At 38.2% G+C, this 21165-nt stretch overlaps 1 protein-coding gene across 9 annotated transcripts in view; it reads left to right on the top strand.

Moving 5' to 3' along the window:
* Positions 1–778: 778 nt before the first annotated feature.
* ints1 (integrator complex subunit 1) overlaps positions 779–21165 on the top strand; it is a 36142-nt gene continuing 15755 nt past the window's right edge. For 2 of the 9 annotated variants that reach the window (XM_079871191.1, XM_079871192.1), the window contains exons 1-39: positions 779–909; positions 1039–1132; positions 1314–1414; positions 1513–1791; positions 3319–3515; positions 3602–3739; positions 3818–3977; positions 4055–4160; positions 4927–5113; positions 5207–5352; positions 5657–5798; positions 6022–6198; positions 6297–6405; positions 6654–6704; positions 7177–7297; positions 7689–7766; positions 7851–8008; positions 8136–8232; positions 8462–8553; positions 8639–8699; positions 8780–8977; positions 9056–9185; positions 9260–9439; positions 10063–10212; positions 10293–10472; positions 10558–10662; positions 10739–10906; positions 10990–11101; positions 11184–11342; positions 11876–12022; positions 12106–12204; positions 12301–12425; positions 14038–14292; positions 14385–14544; positions 14687–14818; positions 16219–16399; positions 17685–17808; positions 20544–20674; positions 20757–20844. In XM_079871191.1, coding sequence (XP_079727317.1) covers positions 1360–1414; positions 1513–1791; positions 3319–3515; positions 3602–3739; positions 3818–3977; positions 4055–4160; positions 4927–5113; positions 5207–5352; positions 5657–5798; positions 6022–6198; positions 6297–6405; positions 6654–6704; positions 7177–7297; positions 7689–7766; positions 7851–8008; positions 8136–8232; positions 8462–8553; positions 8639–8699; positions 8780–8977; positions 9056–9185; positions 9260–9439; positions 10063–10212; positions 10293–10472; positions 10558–10662; positions 10739–10906; positions 10990–11101; positions 11184–11342; positions 11876–12022; positions 12106–12204; positions 12301–12425; positions 14038–14292; positions 14385–14544; positions 14687–14818; positions 16219–16399; positions 17685–17808; positions 20544–20674; positions 20757–20844 — 5178 coding nt within the window. In that variant the 5' untranslated portion in view covers positions 779–909; positions 1039–1132; positions 1314–1359. Of the gene's footprint in view, positions 910–1024; positions 1133–1298; positions 1415–1512; positions 1792–3318; positions 3516–3601; positions 3740–3817; positions 3978–4054; positions 4161–4926; positions 5114–5206; positions 5353–5656; positions 5799–6021; positions 6199–6296; positions 6406–6653; positions 6705–7176; positions 7298–7688; positions 7767–7850; positions 8009–8096; positions 8233–8461; positions 8554–8638; positions 8700–8779; positions 8978–9055; positions 9186–9259; positions 9440–10062; positions 10213–10292; positions 10473–10557; positions 10663–10738; positions 10907–10989; positions 11102–11183; positions 11343–11875; positions 12023–12105; positions 12205–12300; positions 12426–14037; positions 14293–14384; positions 14545–14686; positions 14819–16218; positions 16400–17684; positions 17809–20543; positions 20675–20756; positions 20845–21165 lie in introns of those variants that run through there. The other 7 variants (XM_079871194.1, XM_079871195.1, XM_079871187.1 and 4 more) reach the window with 6 other exon arrangements.

Genomic DNA, 21165 nt, shown 5'->3' with positions numbered 1-21165 from the left:
GCTCATAAAAGCTTAAGCCTATTGTGTTTTTATTTTATTTTATTTTATTTTATTTTATTTTATTTTATTTTATTTTATTTTATTTTATTTTATTTTATTTTATTTTATTTTATTTTATTTTTGGAAAAAAATGGAAAACTTTTCAATTTCTTCAAAGCTCATAAAAGCTTAAAGCCTATTATGTTTTATATTATTATTATTATTATTATTATTATTATTAGCTCATAAAAGCTTAAGCTTATTATGTTTATTTAATTTAATTTAATTTAATTTAATTTAATTTAATTTAATTTTATTTTATTTTATTTTATTTTATTTAATTTTATTTTATTTTATTTTATTTTATTCTTTTTTTTTTTTTTTTTTTGGAAAAAACTGGAAAACTTTTCAATTTCTTCAAAGCTCATAAAAGCTTAAAGCCTATTATGTTTTATATTATTATTATTATTATTATTATTATTAGCTCATAAAAGCTTAAGCTTATTATGTTTATTTTATTTTATTTTATTTTATTTTATTTATTATTATTTATTTTTTTTAAAGCTTAAAGCCTATTAAGTTTTATTTATTATTATTATTATTTTTTTTAGTATTTTTTTTTAAAAGTCACAAAATGTCTTTTTAATTTCTTCAAAGCTCATAAAAGCTTAAGTTTATCATGTTTCATTGTGTTTATTGTACAAAATATCCCTAACATAACTCATGAAAGTTTACTATTATTATCAGTACCTACAGTACTATTATTTTGCTTACTAATTTTTGTTTCGGATACCCCGAATGGCCACTGAGTCAGACTCCAGTGCTGTAGGAGGCGCTGTCGCTCTTTCAGGAAACTCTCCCACTGCAGCAAGAAGAAGTAGGAACATTTGTACACGGCAAGTCATGTAGCAGCGCATTTGAAAGAATGAGGTTGTTTATAAATATTATTTTCATATTCTGCTCTTACTATGTCATTATATGAAATACATTTTACTGTTAGCACAGAATTGTATTTCTAAAAAGTACATTGCGGCTAAAGTATGATGTTTTTTTGCTAAGACATTACCTGCCAAATGTTGAAAGACTCACATACCAGATGCAGCTTGTAAACAAACACAGAAGACAAGTCGAATTGAATTAAGAGCTCTTAAAGGTAATAAAAAGGCGTTTTACATTCATTTTCAGTGTTACAATATCAATGTTAACGTTACCTGCTCCGAATATGCCATATCAACAACATATCAGCTCGTATAGTTTACCTGAATGCAGCTTTTGTATATATGACAATATCATTGCAATTCCTCTAATGTTTTTCAAAGTTTGTTGTGTTTAAGTCTCTTACAGTTACTGTAAGTTGGAACTTGTGGAAATTGTGTAACAATGAATCGACCAAAGCCAACAAGCATTAGGCGTCCTAGTAACACCAAACCATCAGGTAAGAGTGTTTAGCTGTGATTATGACAAATACATTTTATGTCAATTTTCGGACATTTCATGACAATTTTCGGACATGTCTTTATCATCCTGTGACAGGTCACCCACCTCCAGGGGATTTCATTGCCCTTGGAGCAAAGAGTCAAGGCAGTGAGCCCAAAGCAAACCCAGTTCTCTTGAAGCCACCGTCCGCCGTTTTGCCCCCAGACCGCAAGAGAGAGGCATCTTCATCCCTGCCCTCTTCCTCCAGCCTGTCCAAGCGGCCCAAGCTCTCTAGTACTCCACCCAGTGCCCTCTCACGCCTCGCTGAGGTGGCTGCTGTTGACAAAAGATCAATATCCCCTTCAATCAAAGAGCCATCTGTAGTTCCTATTGAAGGTGAGATTCAGAAACACTTTCTTCTAATTTAGGGTTTCACAATGTCAGTATTTTCAAGTTGATACCATTGGCAGTCAAATCCATTAATTATTAATACCAACTTTGACACCAAAGCCGAAGAGAAACAGAATGATCAAACTCTTTTAATTAAAGGTGTCCTTTTATGCTTTTTACTTTTTTTAACTTTAGTTAGTGTGTAATGTTGCAGTTTGAGCATAAAAAAAGATCTGCAAGTTTACAAAGCTCAAAGTCCATTTCAAAGGGAGATATTTTATTTAGCAGAATCCACTTTTTAAGAACTACAACGAACGGCTCGTTTGGACTACAACGCTATTTTTCCTGGCTTTATGAAGTCATAATGTTACTCATTTAAATAATCTCTGCCCACTGAATATGCAGAAAAGTGGAGGCCTGGATGAGCTGATGCTGTGTCAAAGACACGCAGTTTTTTCCACAACTCATTTGTTTGTTCTTCCTAAGGCTGACGAACTTAGAGTGGTTCATTTATTTTAAACGCTGTTCCTGAACATTAGAACCCCAACGTTTATCTGTGTGCTGCATATTTTACGAAGAACAGCTTCCAGAACTACTCATAAAAGCTTATCCTGAAATGGTGCAGTTCAGGACAGACTGGGAAGAGAGGAGCTGTAATAATGTAAAATGTTTGAAAAAAAAACCCCTTTGAAACAAACTAAAGTGTAATTATTAACACAAACTTTAAAACGAAAATTAAAACAAACAAGTAAACTAAAATAAAGAACATTTATTTATTTTATTTAATAAAAGAACAATAAAATATTTCAAATATTATTATACAATAGAACAAGTGCTTATGTAACAGGAGGAACCAGTATTCCCGTTTGAAAAAGAATTGCACTTAATTATATTTGAAGTCGACATGAAATGAAAATTCACCTTATTTTCTGTATGCGTCTTTTAGATCTTATTATGAACAGTTAATCTGTGCATATATTACGTTTAAAACATTTTTTTTTTTTTACCTTGTAATGTTAATTCAAACTGGACATTACGGACATTTCTAATCATTTAGTCCACTTTGTGTTGATTAACAAAGTAAAGTACGTGATTATAATTTTAACTGTAGTGTGTTATTTGATATTACATTTAAACTTCATCATTACAAATGTGTAATTAGACATATATTTAAAAACGTGCAAGTTTAAATAGAAAAAATATTAAAGTAGGTTTTAGTTTACCATAAATGCGTATACTTTTGACATTATTGCACTTAAATCATATTTCAAAGACAATAGAAGTAATAATGAAACTACATATAAAGATGCACTTCAGTCCTACTTAAGTGGGTCAAAAACACAACTAATTGCATTATAAATGAGACTGCCATTTTTACCTGTTTGAAGTGCTTTTGACCATTTTACAGTAAGTATCGTAGTATTTATGCGCTACTTTAGACATCCGTATTCCGAATCCAGTGTTCATATTTCCATAGACCTTGATTTTACACGCAATGTGAATTCACACAACATGTTATTGCTTGTTTTTCAGTGTCGCCTGCCGTTCTTCTGGATGAGATCGAGGCAGCGGAGGCAGAGGGTAATGATGACCGCATTGAGGGTGTGCTCTGCGGGGCTGTCAAACAGCTGAAGATGAACAGAGCCAAGCCGGACATGACACTGTACCTCAGCCTCATGTTTCTGGCCAAAATCAAGCCCAATGTCTTTGCCACAGAGGGTGTGATAGAGGTAGATCTCATCTCCTGTGCTATAGTACTGGAATTTCACAGTTGCTGCTGGCGACGTAGCTAATTGTGTTGAACGTCTTTGATCAGGCTCTCTGCAGTTTGCTCCGCCGTGATGCCTCAATTAACTTTAAGGCCAAGGGGAACAACCTGGTGTCCGTGCTGGCCTGTAACCTGTTGATGGCCGCCTATGAGGAGGATGAAAACTGGCCTGAGATATTTGTCAAAGTAAGCAGTCAATCTGGCCAGCTTTCCTGTCTCACAGTAATCATAGTACTGATACGCTGTCATTGTGGTGTTCCCCAGGTCTACATTGAGGACTCTCTCGGTGAAAGGATCTGGGTGGACAGCTCGCACTGTAAAACATTTGTGGATAACATCCAAACTGCCTTCACAACAAAGATGCCTCCTAAGAGTATGCTGCTCCAGACGGAAACAGGACGGTCAGGAGGCGACCTCAGTGCAGGTTGGTGGTCCAAGACTATATTCAGTCATGTGTAGGCTAGTAACAAATAGTGTAATTGACTCAAAATACTGTTTTAGGGAACAGCCCTCATCCTTCCACTCCAGATGAAGATGAAGGTCAGACTGAGCTTCTTATCGCTGAAGAGAAACTCAGTCCAGAGGATGATGGACAGGTCATGCCCAGGTATGGAACTACAGATGCTCAAGACAATGTAGTAGTCTTTAATTACATTGAATAATTATGTTGAGAACTTGAAGTAATGTTTACTAAATTGAGAATGCTACATTGCATTGTTTTGACTTCAAAAGTTTGGGATTGGTAAGAATCCATTTATTCAGCAATGATTCATTAAATTGATAAATTAACAGTAAACACTTTTACATCGATAAACGCTGTTCTTTTAAACTTTTATATTCATCAAAGAGTCCTGAAAAAATATACATTTCCACAGAAACATTTTCATCATTGATAATAATTAGAAATGTTTCTTGAGCATCAAATCGTCATATTATAATTATTTCTGAAGGATCATGTGACACATGAAGACTGTAGAAAATTCAGGAATAAATTACATTTTAAAATATGTATGAAAAGTTATTTGAAATTTAAATAATATTTCACAACATTACTGTTTACTGTATTTTTCTTATAATAAATGCAGGATTGGATAAGATTTAATTTTCCAAAACTTTTAAACAGTAGTGTATATGTAACTAATATGTTGTATAAATATTTTGTTAAATATTTAGCAGAAGATATATCATTTTACATATAAATGAGTGTCTTTAAGTAGCCTATTAATTTTTTTCTGTGATATTGGAAATTGGTTTTATGAATTTTCACTGGTACTGAAATTTTGGAATTACGACCGCAATATGCACAGGTATTTACATGTGTAAAAAAAAATAAAAATTGGGATGTGTGTAACCATTATCTGCTTTGCCTCCAGGTACGAAGAGCTGGCTGAAAGTGTGGAGGAGTATGTGTTGGATGTTTTGAGGGACCAGCTGAACCGTCGCCAGCCCATGGACAATGTGTCCAGGAACCTTTTGCGTCTTCTCACAGCCACCTGTGGTTATAAAGAGGTCCGACTGATGGCCGTGCAGAGACTCGAGATGTGGTTACAGAATCCCAAGGTACAACAAGGTGGACAAAAGAGAGGAAGTGTCTTTGTCTGAGAGTGTGAAACCACATATCTAAAGGTTTGTTCTTGTTTGATGCTTTTCCAGCTGACTCGGCCAGCACAGGATCTTCTCATGTCTCTGTGCATGAACTGTAATACACACGGCTCAGACGACATGGAGGTCATCTCGAACCTTATCAAGATCCGCCTCAAACCTAAAGTTCTCCTCAACCACTACATGCTGTGTGTCAGGTCTGCATTACACCTTCAAACCTGAACTCTTGGGTTATTCTCCACAAAATTATAAGTTAGTAATTTAAATTCTAGGGGTGTAACGGTACACACTAATGATGGTTCGGTACGTATGTTTGAAATTACTTTCCGCACGCAGAGAAGTTCCTCACATGCAGTGGTTAAAACAACACTGTATTCATTCGGTACACATGCGTACTGAACCAAAAATATTCAGTATGAGTACATGTACCGTTACACCCCAAGTAAAGTCTAAATGCTTTTTTGATTTTATGTACCTTTTTGTATTTTTCATGCTCTGCAGGGAACTTCTAAATGCTCACAGAGATAATCTGGGCACCATGGTGAAGTTTGTGATCTTTAACGAGCTGTCAAATGCCAGAAATCCCAACAATATGCAAGTCCTCCATACTGTTCTGCAACATAGCCCAGAGCAGGCACCCAAGGTGACTTTTCAAACAACATTGTTGGCTTCATACACAATAACTGTATTCAGTGTTGCTTTCTAAGGCGATTGCAACTGTTAGTATTGCTCATACTTGAATATCTATTCAAGATCCCTAACTCTCAGTATCAAACTTTGACGTGTTCCAGTCGTTAACATGAAGTATGGACCCGAGAAGTTTAATAACATTTATTTTGAGCCCTGTTGTTTTGTCTTGTCCCTAGTTTCTGGCAATGGTGTTCCAGGACTTGCTGACCAATAAGGATGACTATCTGCGGGCATCAAGGGCTTTGCTTAGGGAAATCATTAAACAGACCAAACATGAGATCAACTTCCAGTCCTTCTGTTTAGGCCTCATGCAAGAGAGGAAAGAGGCCACTTATGTGGACATGGAGTTTAAAGTGAGGACTTTATAGATGTATTTATTATGTGTAGTTTCTTTAAAGAAAATATGTTTTGATGTATTGCCTGTGCATAATTTGTTTTTTATCCATCTCAGGAGCGTTTTGTCATCCAAGTGACGGATCTCTTGACGGTGTCCATGATGTTGGGGATCACGGCTCAGGTCAAAGAGGCCGGCATTGCGTGGGACAAAGGAGAGAAGAAGAGTAAGATGTTTTATACTCTTAGTGCCTTATATCCAAGGGCCTGTTTACACCTGATCACTTCATGGGTTTTTACTGATCGGATAGCTATCTGATTTGTTAAAATGGTTCCATTTACACTTAGCCAGATAAGTGTGTCTCCGCAAAACGAATATATTTATCCGATCTTCAATTCCCGCGCTATATGCAAATTTAACGGAGTTCACGTCAATGAAAGCAACGAATATGAGCTGCATTTTATTTATCATCAGCTAATTTCAAGACCAAAGGCCGCAATAGGAGAGAGAGCGGCACCAGCACCGGTAAGATAATTTTGTCTCACTACTTTTAATGAAGATGATTGTGTGCTAAGACTTACTTTCAGTTTTATTTGCTACAGTTTGCGCGTTGGCTTGCTGAAGAGATACTCAGCTACTCATCTGCGGCAATGCGTGCTGCAGTAGCGCTGTCATATCTGGCTATAACATGTCATATATCCTATAACACGCTCTCACACGTTTATTTATTTTTTTACATTTTGGGAGGAGTAAAGTTTACATATGTGGTTTCAACAACCAGATGCATTTACACTTGTCCAGTTTGGTTTGGAATTGGCCTCAAGACCCCCTCCTGAAGTGGTTTGAGTGATCGTGTTTAAATCCGTCTCGGAAGAGTTTCGGAGGGCATTTACACCTGGTCTTTTCATGATCGGAAGTGACCAGGTGTAAACAGACCCCAACGTTCAAAACTGTTTTATTTTATGATAATGAGGTTGCGAATGTGTCTGTATTTCAGATTTGGAAGCACTGAGGTCCTTTCAGAACCAGATCGCTGCCATCCAGAGAGATGCTGTGTGGTGGCTACACTCCGTGGTTCCCACCATCAGTAAAGTGGGAGCTAAAGACTATGTGCACTGGTATGGATAAGAGGGATTTAGGACTAGTTTTGTTATTGTTATAGGCACAATATGTAAGTAATAAATAAATAAAAAGTTTTTGGATCTTGATTAAATAAATGATTTGTTTATAATGAGAAGGACATTTTAAGCTATGAAACTTGCAGGATGTTTTAATGGTGCAAAGACCTTTTGTATGTCAAATTTGTCTTATATTCTCATGGCATGACCCCTTAAAAATGTGAGTCAAGTTTTTTGCACCTAGAACATAATTTATTTAATATTTCATGACCATTTAACACCCTCATTGTAACCTTTAAGTTAAACTTGTAGCGCTGCTTGTAAGACTTTGCAAACACCTTTGCCTACAGTAGATTGTTATTTTGCTGATTGTTTCGTTGTGTTTCAACAGTCTTCACAAGGTGCTTTTCACAGAGCAGCCTGAGACCTATTACAAATGGGACAACTGGCCACCTGAGAGTGACAGAAAGTGAGATATCATCTCTGATTGAACATCGTACAGAAAGAGTGTTTTTTTTTTAATAGATGATAAAGCATTTCTCCTGTTTGTTAGTTTCTTTCTCCGGCTGTGCTCTGAGGTTCCTCTGCTGGAGGACACACTGATGCGCATCTTGGTGATCGGCCTCTCTCGTGATTTGCCCCTGGGCCCTGCTGACGCGATGGAGTTGGCCGATCACCTGGTGAAGAGAGCTGCAGGAGTTCAGTCTGATGGTAAGACAATGCTCCTGGTTAGAGGAATGTTGGTACAGTACACACATAGCTCAGACCTTTTTAGTAGTGATCTGGTCTGTTTTTAAAGCTGGCGAGATTGTTTGTCTTCCTACATCATCGTCTGTAGACTTGGATGTGTTGCGAGTCGAGAGGATCCAGCTCATTGATGCTGTGCTGAACCTTTGCACCTACCATCACCCAGAGAACATCCAACTTCCTGCAGGGTACGACCTTTACCCTTCACCGAGTTTATTCCCTGCTGTTATTTCACTTCTGTTTTATTAGGCAGTGATTCATCAGCTTTATATTGCCAGATAATTATTGGGTGTCATGGATTAGTTGCATTGAGGTTTAAGCTACACTGTGGTCTGTCCGCTCCTGGAATCTGTTACTCTATTTGTGGGCTGTTTTTCATCTGAGAGGTGAAATACTTTATTAAATGATCCGTTTTAGGTATCAACCTCCTAATCTGGCCATATCAACTCTTTACTGGAAGGCCTGGCTCCTGCTGCTTGTGGTCGCAGCATTCAACCCACAGAAAATCGGTGAGGCCAGATATGATGCAATACTTGCATTTCATAATAACATCTCATTAGAACGCCATTACATCGCTGTCACTGACGGTTTCAGGTTTGGCAGCGTGGGATGGTTACCCCAGTCTGAAAATGCTCATGGAGATGGTTATGACAAAGTAAGTGTTCTGCATATTGTGTGGAAATGTGGTTTTATGGATATTTCAGCACTTGACTCTTTCTTTTGCTCCCTTCTCAGTAACTACTCCTACCCTCCGTGCACGGTGGCCGACGAGGAGACCAAAACAGAAATGATCAATCGAGAGCTGCAGATCTCTCAGAAGGAGCGGCAGGAGATCCTGGCCTTTGAGAGCCACCTGGCAGCCGCCTCCACCAAGCAGACCATAACAGAGAACAACAGCCTTCTGCTGTCCCAGCTCACCAGCCTGGACCCCAAGTATGACTTCCCGTTTGTCACTGCATTAATAATCCAGTGTGTTTTTAAAGAAACTGACCCTGTCTTTGGTTCACTTAGGGGACCCCCACGTAGGCCACCTCCTCTTGTCCTGGATCAAGTGAAGACTCTGAACCAGTCTTTGCGCCTGGGCCATTTGCTCTGCCGCAGCCGCAACCCTGACTTCCTGCTCAATATCATCCAGAGACAAGTAAACACTTTCCTATGCTGTTCTTAAGAGCCATGTTGAAGGGACTCGCTAAATTTCATATTTCCCCCTTTCAGGCCTCCTCTCAGTCTATGCCATGGCTGGCTGATCTCGTCCAGTCTAGTGAAGGGTCGTTGGATGTGCTGCCCGTTCAGTGCCTGTGCGAATTCCTCCTCCACGATGCCGCTGATGACACATCTTCCATTGATGATGAGGAAGAAGGAGAGAGCAAAGAGCAGAGAGTGAAGAAAAGACAGGTAAAGCTCAGTCTCGATCTCACATGTCTGGTGTCTCCTCAAAGGGCCATATTTTATTTTCCTATACTTTTTCATATGTAATTCTTTTTTTCCCCTTGAAGTCATCTTGTAATGTTGTCTTAAACCAAAGTTTAGTTTTACATGACCGTTATTCCAATCCCTACTGTAGGAAAATTGTTAGGGTGGGCAAAGATGCTGAATATATACACTACCATAAAAAAAAAATTTAAGATTTTTTTTTTTTTATCAGCAAGAATATGTTATATTGATCAAAAGCTACAGTAAAGTCATTTACAAAAGATTTCAATTTCAAATAAATGCTGTTCTTTGTATCAAAGAATCCTGAAAAAAAAGGCATCTCGGATTCCACAAAAATATTAAGCAGCTGTTTTTAACATTGTTAATAATAAGAAATGCTTATTTAGCAACAAATCATCATATAAGAATGATATCTGAAGGATCATGTGACACTGAAGACTGGAGTAATCATGCTGAAAATTCAGCTTTGATCACATGAGTAAATAACATTTTGAAATACAAATAGAAAACGTTATTTATTTATTTATTTTTTTCACAATATTATCGTTTTCACTGTATTTTTCCCTCCTCGTCTTTCCCATCAGAGGCAGCAGAAACAGAGGCAGCTTCTTGGGCGGCTGCAGGACCTTCTGCTGGGTCCTAAGGCTGATGAACAGACCACATGCGAGGTCTTGGACTACTTCCTGCGCCGTCTCAGTTCTTCTCAAGTGGCCTCTAGAGTGCTGGCCATGAAGGTGCGGACTTAATTAAACATCCACCAGTGCTTGGTTCATTTAGATGCTATAATAAGATTGTTGATTGTGATGTGTGTCAGGGTTTGTCTCTGGTGCTGACGGAGGGAGGATTAAGAGATGGAGAGGAGAGGGATCAGCTCATGGAGGAGGACTCCGGAGATGCAGAGTTATTGCCAGGCTACCAGTGGCTCCTTCAAGACCTCCCCAAACTGCCTCTGTTTGACAGCGTGAGAGGCTTGACGGCCAGCGCCTTACAGCAGGTCAGTCTAGCTACAAAGTTACAAGAATATCAATATCGGTAACTTTGATCAGCTTATGTTTGTGTGGTTTTCCTTTTTTTGTCAGGCCATTCACATGGAGACCGATCCTCAAACCATCAGTGCATACCTGATTTACCTATCCCAGCATGCACCAGTGGAGGAGCAGTCCCTCCACAATGACCTGGCCTTGGTTAGTCTAAACCTACAGCATTTTATCTGTCTGAGGAAAGCTCTAGTCTAACCTGTTTCGTCTCTCCTCTTCTCAGGATGTAGCTCGCCTGATAGTGGAACGCTCCACTATAATGAACTGCCTGTTCTCCAAGCACTCCTGCAGACCTGAGTCTGACGCCGTTCTCTCCGCTCTGATCACCATCTTCTCTGCCTACATCCGTCGTATGAGGAAGACAAAAGAGGGAGAGGACCTCTACAGCTGGGTAAGGAACTATTAACTGAACTGGAAATTCATATTACTGCTTGCTTGTTCACATGATTAAAGACCAAATTTTAAACATCACAGTCAGAGTCTCAGGATCAAGTGTTCCTGCGATGGACCACAGGAGAAACAGCCACCATGCACATTCTGGTAGTCCATGCTATGGTCATCCTGCTCACACTGGGACCTCCCAAAGGTGAGTGTCTCCTCTGTTGCCGTGTGTGGAGATTGATTCTGCCTGTACTTGGAGGAACAGCTACTGTGATTGTGTTTTTTAGGGGAAAGTGAGTTCTATATACTGCTGGATATCTGGTTTCCTGATAAAAAGCCCCTTCCCACTGCATTCCTGGTTGACACGTCTGAGGAGGCCCTTCTTTTGCCAGATTGGCTGAAATTACGAATGATCCGATCTGAGGTCGCCCGATTGGTTGATGCAGGTATAGATATCTTGTATTCTTCAATAAAGATTATTTGATGAATGGAAAGTAAAAAAATAAAATAAAAATTTAAATAGAAATTTTTTGCAACATTACAAATGTCTTTACTGTCACTTTTGATCAAATTAACGAATCTTTGCTGAATAAAAGTATTAATTTCTGTCGAAAAGAAAATCTTATTGACCCCAAACTTTTGAACAGTCGTATAGCTTTATTTCTATAGCACTTTATACAAATACAGATTTTCAAAGGAGCTTCACATTAATAATCAGTAAAATAACAGAATCAGTGATGCAAACTTCATCAAATTTGAGACAAATTAAATTTGAGCTATGAGCAGCTCTATTCAGTTTAGTCTTGGGTTCATATAAGTGTCATTATTCAGCTCAGTTCAGTTCCAGTTTTCTTCTCATCCAACAGTGTCAGTGCAGTCAAATCAATAATATTACTGCATTTTAAGTATCTTTTAAACCCCGACGTCACACCCCGAAGGTTTGTTTACAAGTCCGAATGGGTTTCTCTGTCATTTGCAGCCCTACAGGATCTGGAGCCCACGCAGCTGCTGTTGTTCGTCCAGTCCTTCGGGATCCCCGTCTCCAGCATGAGCAAACTGCTGCAGTATCTGGACCAGGCCGTGTCCCACGATCCCCAGACACTGGAGCAGAACATCATGGACAAGAGTGAGGATCTTTCATTTGCTGTTCTCCCGGCATTCAGTGTGTGTGAAATGATGCTAACATCATGGATGTCTCTTATCTGTTAGACTACATGGCTCATTTAGTAGAAGTCCAGCATGAGAGAGGAGCCACGGGAGGACACACGTTTCACAGTTTGCTCAGTGCTTCACTTCCTTCACGCAGAGGTCAGGATCGAATGCCTTACACCAAGGGTTAAGACAGCAGGGAATTATGGTGCTGTTTTTCTCATTTGACTCCTTTGCTAATCTGATGTGTTACAGACAGCTCAGAGGTGAACAGGGCTAAGGTTACCGTTGAAACGCCCCATGGCTCTGTAAAGATGAGAGCAGTTAGTCAGGTGCCAGCGATCGGCCCAGAGGATGATCTCACTGGGATCCTACTACAGGTATGACACCTCACTTTGAACTACTTATGCTGCTTTTTAGAGGGTTTTTTTTCTCCTGCCAAGATTTAATTCTACCATGTTATTAATAATAATATGATAATCTGACATGGTCAGTCTTAGTCCAGCACGCAGTCTGTCCTGTTCACATTTTCCCTTTCTTTCGCCAATTTCCGGGTCACTCTCTTCTAAGGATAAGTATTGCCAACTACCTCATAACATGATGTAGATTTCTTGAGATGAATCTAGATTTTGTTGATGGTTTAATGCTGCCTTCCCATGCGATTGGAATTATCGTAAATATGAGTTTCCTAGTAGAGAATTGGACATATAGGCCCTCTCAAGTCGTATTTACTACTGGGAAACTCAGAGATAATTTTGATAACCGAGTTTCCGAGTTGGGCGTGCCATAAACTTTGAACATGGTGATGGGGAGAACGATTGCTGCTGTGAATGGTATTCTTTATTAGTTTTTTTCCACAACAGCTACATCACCTTGTCTTGTCGTTTAAGTAGTGCATATTTACATATATGCAAAATCATTTGAAGCATATTGTATGGTTTATACGCAACGAAAATAGCCTGTATTTGACTAGATAGCAGGGTGAATTTTTATATTGTTATATAGTCAATGAATGGGATGCTAAAAATCATTTCTGCTTTAATACGAGTTCCCCAATAAGGCAAGTATAAGCCTGGTGTCCTCCATGATTCACGTTTTTTTTTTTTTTTTCTGACATCAAAACACTTGAATGCAACAAGCTCGTAATTACAACTTCAGAAGTGGGAAGTATTAGGAAATTTCCAGTAGTATGTGAAGGTGTTATAATACATCACAATATCATTATTGGATTGTGATTAAAACTGTCAAAATGTTTAAGAAATACTGAATCAGTTTTAAAAAGATAGTAAAAAATAAATAATAATAATTCTGTAATTTACTCACCCTCATGTTGTTCCAAAACCAAAAGACTTTCGTTGATCTTCAGAACACAAATAATATTTGAGTGAAACCTGAGAGATTTCTGTCCCTCCATTTAAAGTCCATTCCACTAAAAATGTTATGCTTTAAAAAGTACATAAAGACATTCTAAAAGTAATCCATATGAATTGAGCTGTTTAATCCAAGTCTTCTGAAGAGACACACGGTTGCTTTATATGATGAAGAGATTTAATTTAGACTTTTATTCATATATAAACATTGATCAGTGCACATACATAGAGCACTCAAAAATGATAACCGGAAGCTCAACCGCACATACAAGAACAAACTTCATTGGTTTGTGAAGTTTTCTGGAAGCCAAGCTGTTTGAATCACCTAAACTAACTCTAAAATGCCTTTGTTTTGGACAGATTTTGTTCAAAGTGATGTCACACCCATTCAGTCTTTGATTTGACTTGAAGTATATTGGGCCCTTTAGACTCTGCATGGCACGACCCCTCACTGACAGTGTCACTGACAAATCCCAGATTGAGACATTTGAATCACATAGTTCATTGTTGTGATTAAAATGTTGTTCTGTTGTTCATTAATTCAACTCCAGTGATGAATATCAGTTTAGATCTTTATTACTTGACTTGACTGTGATGGTGACGATTCTCTTTCCCCGTCTAGCTCTTCCCTCTGAAGGTGGATCCTCGCTGGCCTCCGACTCCGGTTCGACCATTGTCATTATCTCTGCAGCAGACCCTGGCCCAGGAGGTTCTGCGGGCACGGCAGGGTCACATCCAGCAGAGTGGCGCTGCCGGACGACTCCTACAAGCCTTAGCAGCCCTTCTAAACTCCACCCACGCTGGAGCCCTGGTCATGGCAATGCACCACAGCCATACGATCTCCTGTCCCCTACTGCGCCAACTCCATCTTTACCAGGCACCTGACTTACTCATACCTGCATATTCACTATCCTCACTGGTGCTTCCTTTTGCTTGCTCACTCTGTCTACTTCTCTTTTTCTCCTCTAGCGGTTGGTGTCTCAAGACGTTGGCTTCTCATCGCTGTTCTTCAACGCCGTTGTGCAGATGTTGACGTGGTTGGAGAACTCTGCGGTAGAGACGGGGCCACTCCACAGCCTGCTGAAATCTCTGGCAGCTCAGTACTCTCACAAACATCGCATCACAGATGGTGAGTCACTCCTGTTCCTGAATTTTAGGCTGTTGCAGGTCACATTTGCAAGCACATATTCAAACTGACAACTGAACTAGCTGAATCAGGTCAGAAAATACAGTCATTTGATAGTGGTGTTGACTGTGTCCTGTGTTATCAGTTCGTACAGGATTTCTGCACTTGGCTGAATCACTGGCGTACAGACGAGACTCTGAAGTGGCAGCGAGGGGCATTATTGCCTCTCTGAGAGCTGGAGAAAAATGCAACGCTGAACCTGAACTCATACGAAAAGGTATTTAAGCTGTCCAGGGTCCTCCGGTACTCACTTAAAGGGTCATATCACAAGTAATCAAATTTTCTGTGATCTTTTAAAATTAGAGAGTTCATTGTACTGAGAAAACATACTAAAATGTTTAGAAATCACAGCTTTCTCCCAAATCCAAGAAGTGCGTTTATTGAAACTAAGCTGCCAAAACTACTCTTTCCAAACTGAATACATGAACATATGACTGTCCACATTTACAAAGAGTTTTTGGTGTTCAGAGGAAGTAGATTAGATGTTATTATTTCTAAATATCTGAAGAACTGAAGGCTAAATGAGGGAGAGTTCAGATTCTGACCTCAGTGGACTGAACAGAAGAAATGAACCAGAGAAGATTCCACGTTGAGCAAGGCAAAGCCTCAGAGCCACACCTATCTATTATATCATCGCCACAGACCAATGGTGGTTCGAAGGTGTTTACCACCAACCTAGAATTTTCCCGAAACGAGCATCAAACTAACTTTGTTTTAGCCTGTTTTTGTTCCAAATGACATTGCACCAGTTTGTTTTTCAATTTCACTTGAAGCCTTTAAGCATTTACACAACGTTTATTATAAATAAGTTCTTAAACATATGCGTCAACTGCCTAGTTTCATTGCAGCGTGACTTACTGCCTCATGCGAGAGGTGTGAAACAGGCCTAAGAGTTAGAGAGGGTGTGTAAAATGGTCTTAAGAAACTAAATCATGACTGTTTGTGGCCCAGAAAAACTTTAGGAACATAAGTGGACATCAGAGGGGAAAAAAATATGATATAATCCCTTGAATGTTTTGTGCGGCCTACATTACACAGCACTTATCTCTGTATGATGTTATTAACTTTCATTATAGCTCCTCTGGGAACTACGTAGTGTACTCTTATAGCAATGCTTTGGAAAATATTTTTGAACTGGTTTGTGGCAAACGTAAGGCTAACAGGCGAGGACCGAAGGGTAAGTCAGCTCTACAGAGGCAGTGAAGTTTCTGTGTGTTGGTGTTGGAGTGGTTGCCAGCATTAGTCAGTCTCTCCGGAGGGCAGCGTTTGACTCATGCACCAGCATCATCACTCACGCTGTCCTTAATGTTTCTTTTATGATTTTAACATTCTGCTCTGAAACCTCACCAAAACAAAAACAACCTCACACGGGGCCACACATCCACTCCAGGGCTTGTTTACGTCCCGACGGCTCCAAAGGCCAGGGTGTACTTTTGAAATACTTCCTCATGAAAGTTAGTGTGGTGGGGCTGGAGTTCTAGAGACGCAGGGTTACTTAGAAGCAAAGCGTGTGGTAGTTCTCATTTTTGCGATGTGGGATTGGCTGCGATGGGTTGTTTTTCATGTGTGTTTCACAAGAGTGCCGATATTATAAAACAAAAACCTTGTGTGCCTTAGTGTTGCAGGGCCTCATGGAGGTGAAGTCTCCATATCTAGAGGAGCTGTTATCCCTGCTCATGACCATCGGTACGGAGAATGGGACCCCAGGAAACACAGCGGGTCCCGTTGCCATGGTGATCTCACTGCTGTTACAGGAAACAGAGGAACGAGGGGTGAAAATAGAGGTGGATTCCAAAATGTAAGCGCACCATGAGTCACTCTACGCTGCCTCATCACAGATTTCCTTCCTTGTATGCTGGGGATACTGTTTCTAGGTGGGGAAGGAACACACAGTAAAATTGGGTTAACGATTTATTCATTTTTTTTTTATATATCCCTGTCGAACAGCCAAAGTTACCATAGTAAGTCACAGTGAGACCAAATCTGCATCATACGCAGTGTGACTCTATGATGTTAACTAGTGTTTCACAACTTTTTTGGCTTTTGTAAAGACTCAAGTACCCCTTCATCAACAGCAAACCAGAAATGTGTTCCTTTTGATCATAATAATGGTGATTTTTTTTCCCCCCCCAGTATAATATGGGTAATATTATACTGGAAAAATCTCCATTATTATGATCACCTTTTTTGAAAAAAGCCTTTTATGCTCAGCAAGGCTGAATTTATTGTATCAACAAAACTGTAAACACAGTAATATTGTGAAATAGTATTGCAATTTAAAAGAGCTATTGCTATTTTCTATTTAAAAATATTTTAAAATCTCTGTTCTATTCTAATAGGCTGATTTGGTGCTCAATAATTATCAATTATTATCGATGTTCAAATATTAATTTAATTGTTATTATCAATTTTGAAAACTGTTTTTGCTACTTAATATTTTTGTGGAAACTGACACATTCTTAAAGTTCAAAAGAACTGCATTTATGTGAAATTGAAATATATAAAGCATAAATGTCCTTACTGGCACTTGATCAGTTTAGTGCATCCTTGCTGAATAAAAGTATGATTTTTTTAAAAAAAATTGTACATCTTACTTAACCCAAACTTTTGAACAGTAGTGTATCAGGGTTGCCACAAAAATATAAAGCAGCAAAACTGTTTTTAGCATTGATAATAATAAGAAATGTTTCTTGAGCATCAAATCAGCCTATTAGAATGATTTCTGAAGGATCATGTGACTCTTAAAACTGGAGTAATGATGCTGACAATTCAGCTTTGACATCACATGAATAAATTAAATTTTAAAATATATTCAAATAGAAAAGTTATTTTAAATTGTAATAATATTTTACCAATATTACTGGGTTTTATTTCTGTATTTTTATCAAATAAATGCATTCTTGGTGAGCATAAGAGACTTCTTTACAAAACATAAAGAAAAGATCTTACCAGCCTCAAACTTTTAAGTGGTAGTACACATGCCAGTGGTTAGGAATCACTAACTTAATTAGTGTATTATTTATTTGCCGGAAACACTGTGTATTTTCTGGGTTGATGACGGTTGTGTGTGTCCTCCCTGGCAGGACTGAGTCAAAGAAGCCTGGCTCGTGTTTAGGGCTGTTGGTGGACTGGCTGGAGTTGCTCGACCCAGAGGTGACCTCTGTGTGCTCGGATCTTCAGCAGAAGCTGCTTTTTGCTCAAAACAAGGTAAAATTGTTTCTCTCTCTTAAACTGATCACGTGGGTGTGGCTACAGATTTAAATATGTACATGTGAGGGTGCAAATGACACGTCTTCCTCCTTGTTAGAGAGATAAAAAAAAAAAAAAAAAAGCAGTGTACAGCTAATATTCCTCTTTTTTTCGTAAATATGAAATACAGGCTAGTTCAATTACATAAATGGTTTCAATGTTTTATGGCACAAGTAGTTTATTCATTCACTCATAAGCATTGTTTGGGTAATGCATTACAAGTAATGTACTTTATGTAATCAGATTACTTTTGATTAAAATAATGCATATACTTTATAAATTTACATATTAACCTGTTAAGCCTCACTAGTGCGTCGGCGCACTGAAGCGTTTTTTTTTTTATATATATAGCTCAAAGTTACTATCAGATTTAATGTTATACTTCGACAAACTATACATCATTAAAAAGATATAAGACTCAAGTTTCAGTATTTGACCACTATTGTATTCTGAGAAACTTATAGCGACAGTTATTTCTTAATTTGTGTCAGGAGTTATGAAATGAAAAAAATGAGTCGATACCTTTGATATGAATTATGCGCGTCAGCCGCTTTCATTCATAAAAAACTCCCGTGCTGTCGTCATGACAGCGATACACAAAACAACGTCCCTCAGGGCTTTAGCTAAAAAATGTGCAGATTTGGAGAAATATTGATATATTCTCATAGATTCACATCATATTTCTATAGACAGGAATAATATTTATTGAATTTATACCCAAATGCGTCGATGTAATCATTATGAGCGATTGGATACTCTGATACTGTGTTTTCAATCCATACCAACAGGCTGAGGGCGCTATATGCACAATAATTGTCCATATATTGAACATGAAGAAGAGCCATGATCATGTGACATTCCAGGACGTCACTGATACACACAAAGCTACAGAGTTCGCGCTGTAAAATGCAGATACAGATGTTTTGAAGATAATAAACATGATTGCAATGATATTTGAGTTACCTGTGTTTTTCAAGACATGCCAGGTATTTTCATAATAATAGATTATATTTATAATGTAATGCTAATCTATATAGACTATCATTGTGCAGAACAGTATACAATAGTATATTTTCTGTCTGATTTTTTTATCTGAAGCCAAATTAGATCACAGAAGATTATTTAAAATACTCCACTTGCGTTATAAAAGTAAGTTTGGAGCACAAACATGGTTTTAATCTCATAAATGGTCGTGTATTGATGGTGTGCTAAGCTAACATGCTAGCTAGCCCTAGGTGCACCTGCAACCTAGAAGTTATACTTATGTTTTTTTGAATGCTTACTAAGAGTTTCTTTATTCAAGAATGTTCTTTATTCTTTTTTTAAAATGTGAGGTGAACTTTGAGAAAATAAATTAGGGACTGAAACCCTGTGAATAGCATGTGAATAGCCAGTCGTTAGTAACTATAATGCAGACAAAAGAAATGCATATTTAGAGCCATAACCAGGCTGGAGAGGTGTGAATGTGTGCAGGGGGAGACTGAGACTGAATGGGGCTCGTTTGCACCACAAAACAATAGAGACAATATACTGGATAGATGGTTAGAAGATGGCAATAAACATCAGAAGCATCTTAGAGTCAAATCAAAATAAAGTCACATGACATGGTCTTGAAAAACATTTAACTAAATACAGAGTTTTGGACTTATTATCTTCAGATTTTAAACATAAAATGTTTAGACATGTGGCTTTAGCTGTAGTGCATTTCTAGATTGCTCCAGTGCCAACTTCAATTTTATTTTCATGAGGATGTTTCATAAAAATTAATTTCTAATAACTTTACAAAACTTTGAAGCTATTTATAACAATTTTTGTCATTATGATAATAATTAATTCTACATTTACAATAAACTGCCAGGTGTCAGCTTTCAAATGAGATCATACTTGTGCTTTTAGTACAAAGGGTTCATGAACTGTATCTGTTTCAGTTTGGGTATGTCATTTCTGGGGATTTTTCAAAAGTGGGGTTGCAGCTTAACAGGTTAATATAAGTTTGAGTACAATTGCACAGTACTTTTCAGTTTATTTAATTTGCTTAAACATGTTTAAAACTACTAAATTAAAATTCTCTCTTCTCCATAATGTAGTCATGTGCACTCATTTGTGCGCAGGAATAGACAAAAAGTACAAAAGTAACAACACTTTCAACTTTAATAATCTATTAAATTATCATAATATATATTCTAATTATATATAATACTATTTTAAATGTGTTTTGAGTAAAAGAAATGTGTAAAAGAAAATGAAGGTGTATGTTATATTGTCTAAATTGTTGAATGCATTACTCCATTTAAAAGAAGGCCTGGAAGAGAGCGAGCCTTAGCCAGGTGAGAAAAAGTAAACCAAAAGTAACACAACACATTACTTTCATTGAAACGTAACCAAGTAACATAGTTATTCACATTTTTAGGGAGTAACGCAATATTGTAATGCATTGCTTTTCAAAGTAAATTACCCCAGCACTGCTCATAAGTACATAATATAAGTCTTGTCCTTTTTTCAAATATTGCGATATTTCGCTTTAAAACAAATGTTTTGTTTTGCTCATGGCTTAATGGAATGTGAAATGCATACAGAGAAAATGAATGGGAGTAATACTGGATCCAAGCAAACTGAAACAGTGGGAGGTTGCTGTTGCGATCTATTGCTTCTTTTATATGAGATGAGTGTGACTTTCTCATTGTCTGTCTCAGGTTAAAAGCAGCGGTGTGAGTGTGGCCCCCTCCTACAGGCCGTATCTGTTGGCCCTCCTTACACACCAGTCCAACTGGAGCACCTTACATCAGTGCATCAGCTCTCTGCTCAACAAACAGAGAGAGCAGAGGTGAGCGGCTTTGTCAAACACGCTCCGCTCTTTTTGTTCTCGCACCTTCTGCGTGTGTAACTGTGTTTCATCTGATCTCCAGACTGGACCCAACCTCAGCTCTGGACTTCCTGTGGGCCTGCAGTCACATTCCCCGCATCTGGCAGGGGCGAGATCAGAAAACTCCTCAGGTTTGATCACAGTTAATATTACATTGCAATTGTGAATATATTTACATATCAACACCTATTCAGCAGCTTGGCAAGATTGCTGGTAGTTAGTTTAGACAACCATAACAGGGATAGGTTTCCCACAGTCTTGAAACAGCTGGGAATGTAATTTACATGGTGATGCTCGACTTTAAATTATTTTAACTGCTAGAAGTTTCTTTTGGGAATGCAATCTCTAGAAATAAGCTTAAACGCCTCATGTCATTGAAAACAAAAATTAAAGAAATGAATTAGTCAAAAGGTGTCGGAAACCTGCAGATGAAATTTTTACATTGTTACATC

The sequence above is a fragment of the Squalius cephalus genome (genome assembly GCF_949319135.1).
Source record: "Squalius cephalus genome assembly, chromosome: 1".
In the NCBI taxonomy this organism is placed as follows: domain Eukaryota; kingdom Metazoa; phylum Chordata; class Actinopteri; order Cypriniformes; family Leuciscidae; genus Squalius; species Squalius cephalus.
Note: the sequence above shows the minus strand (reverse complement) of the source record. Positions and strands in the feature narration are given on the sequence as shown.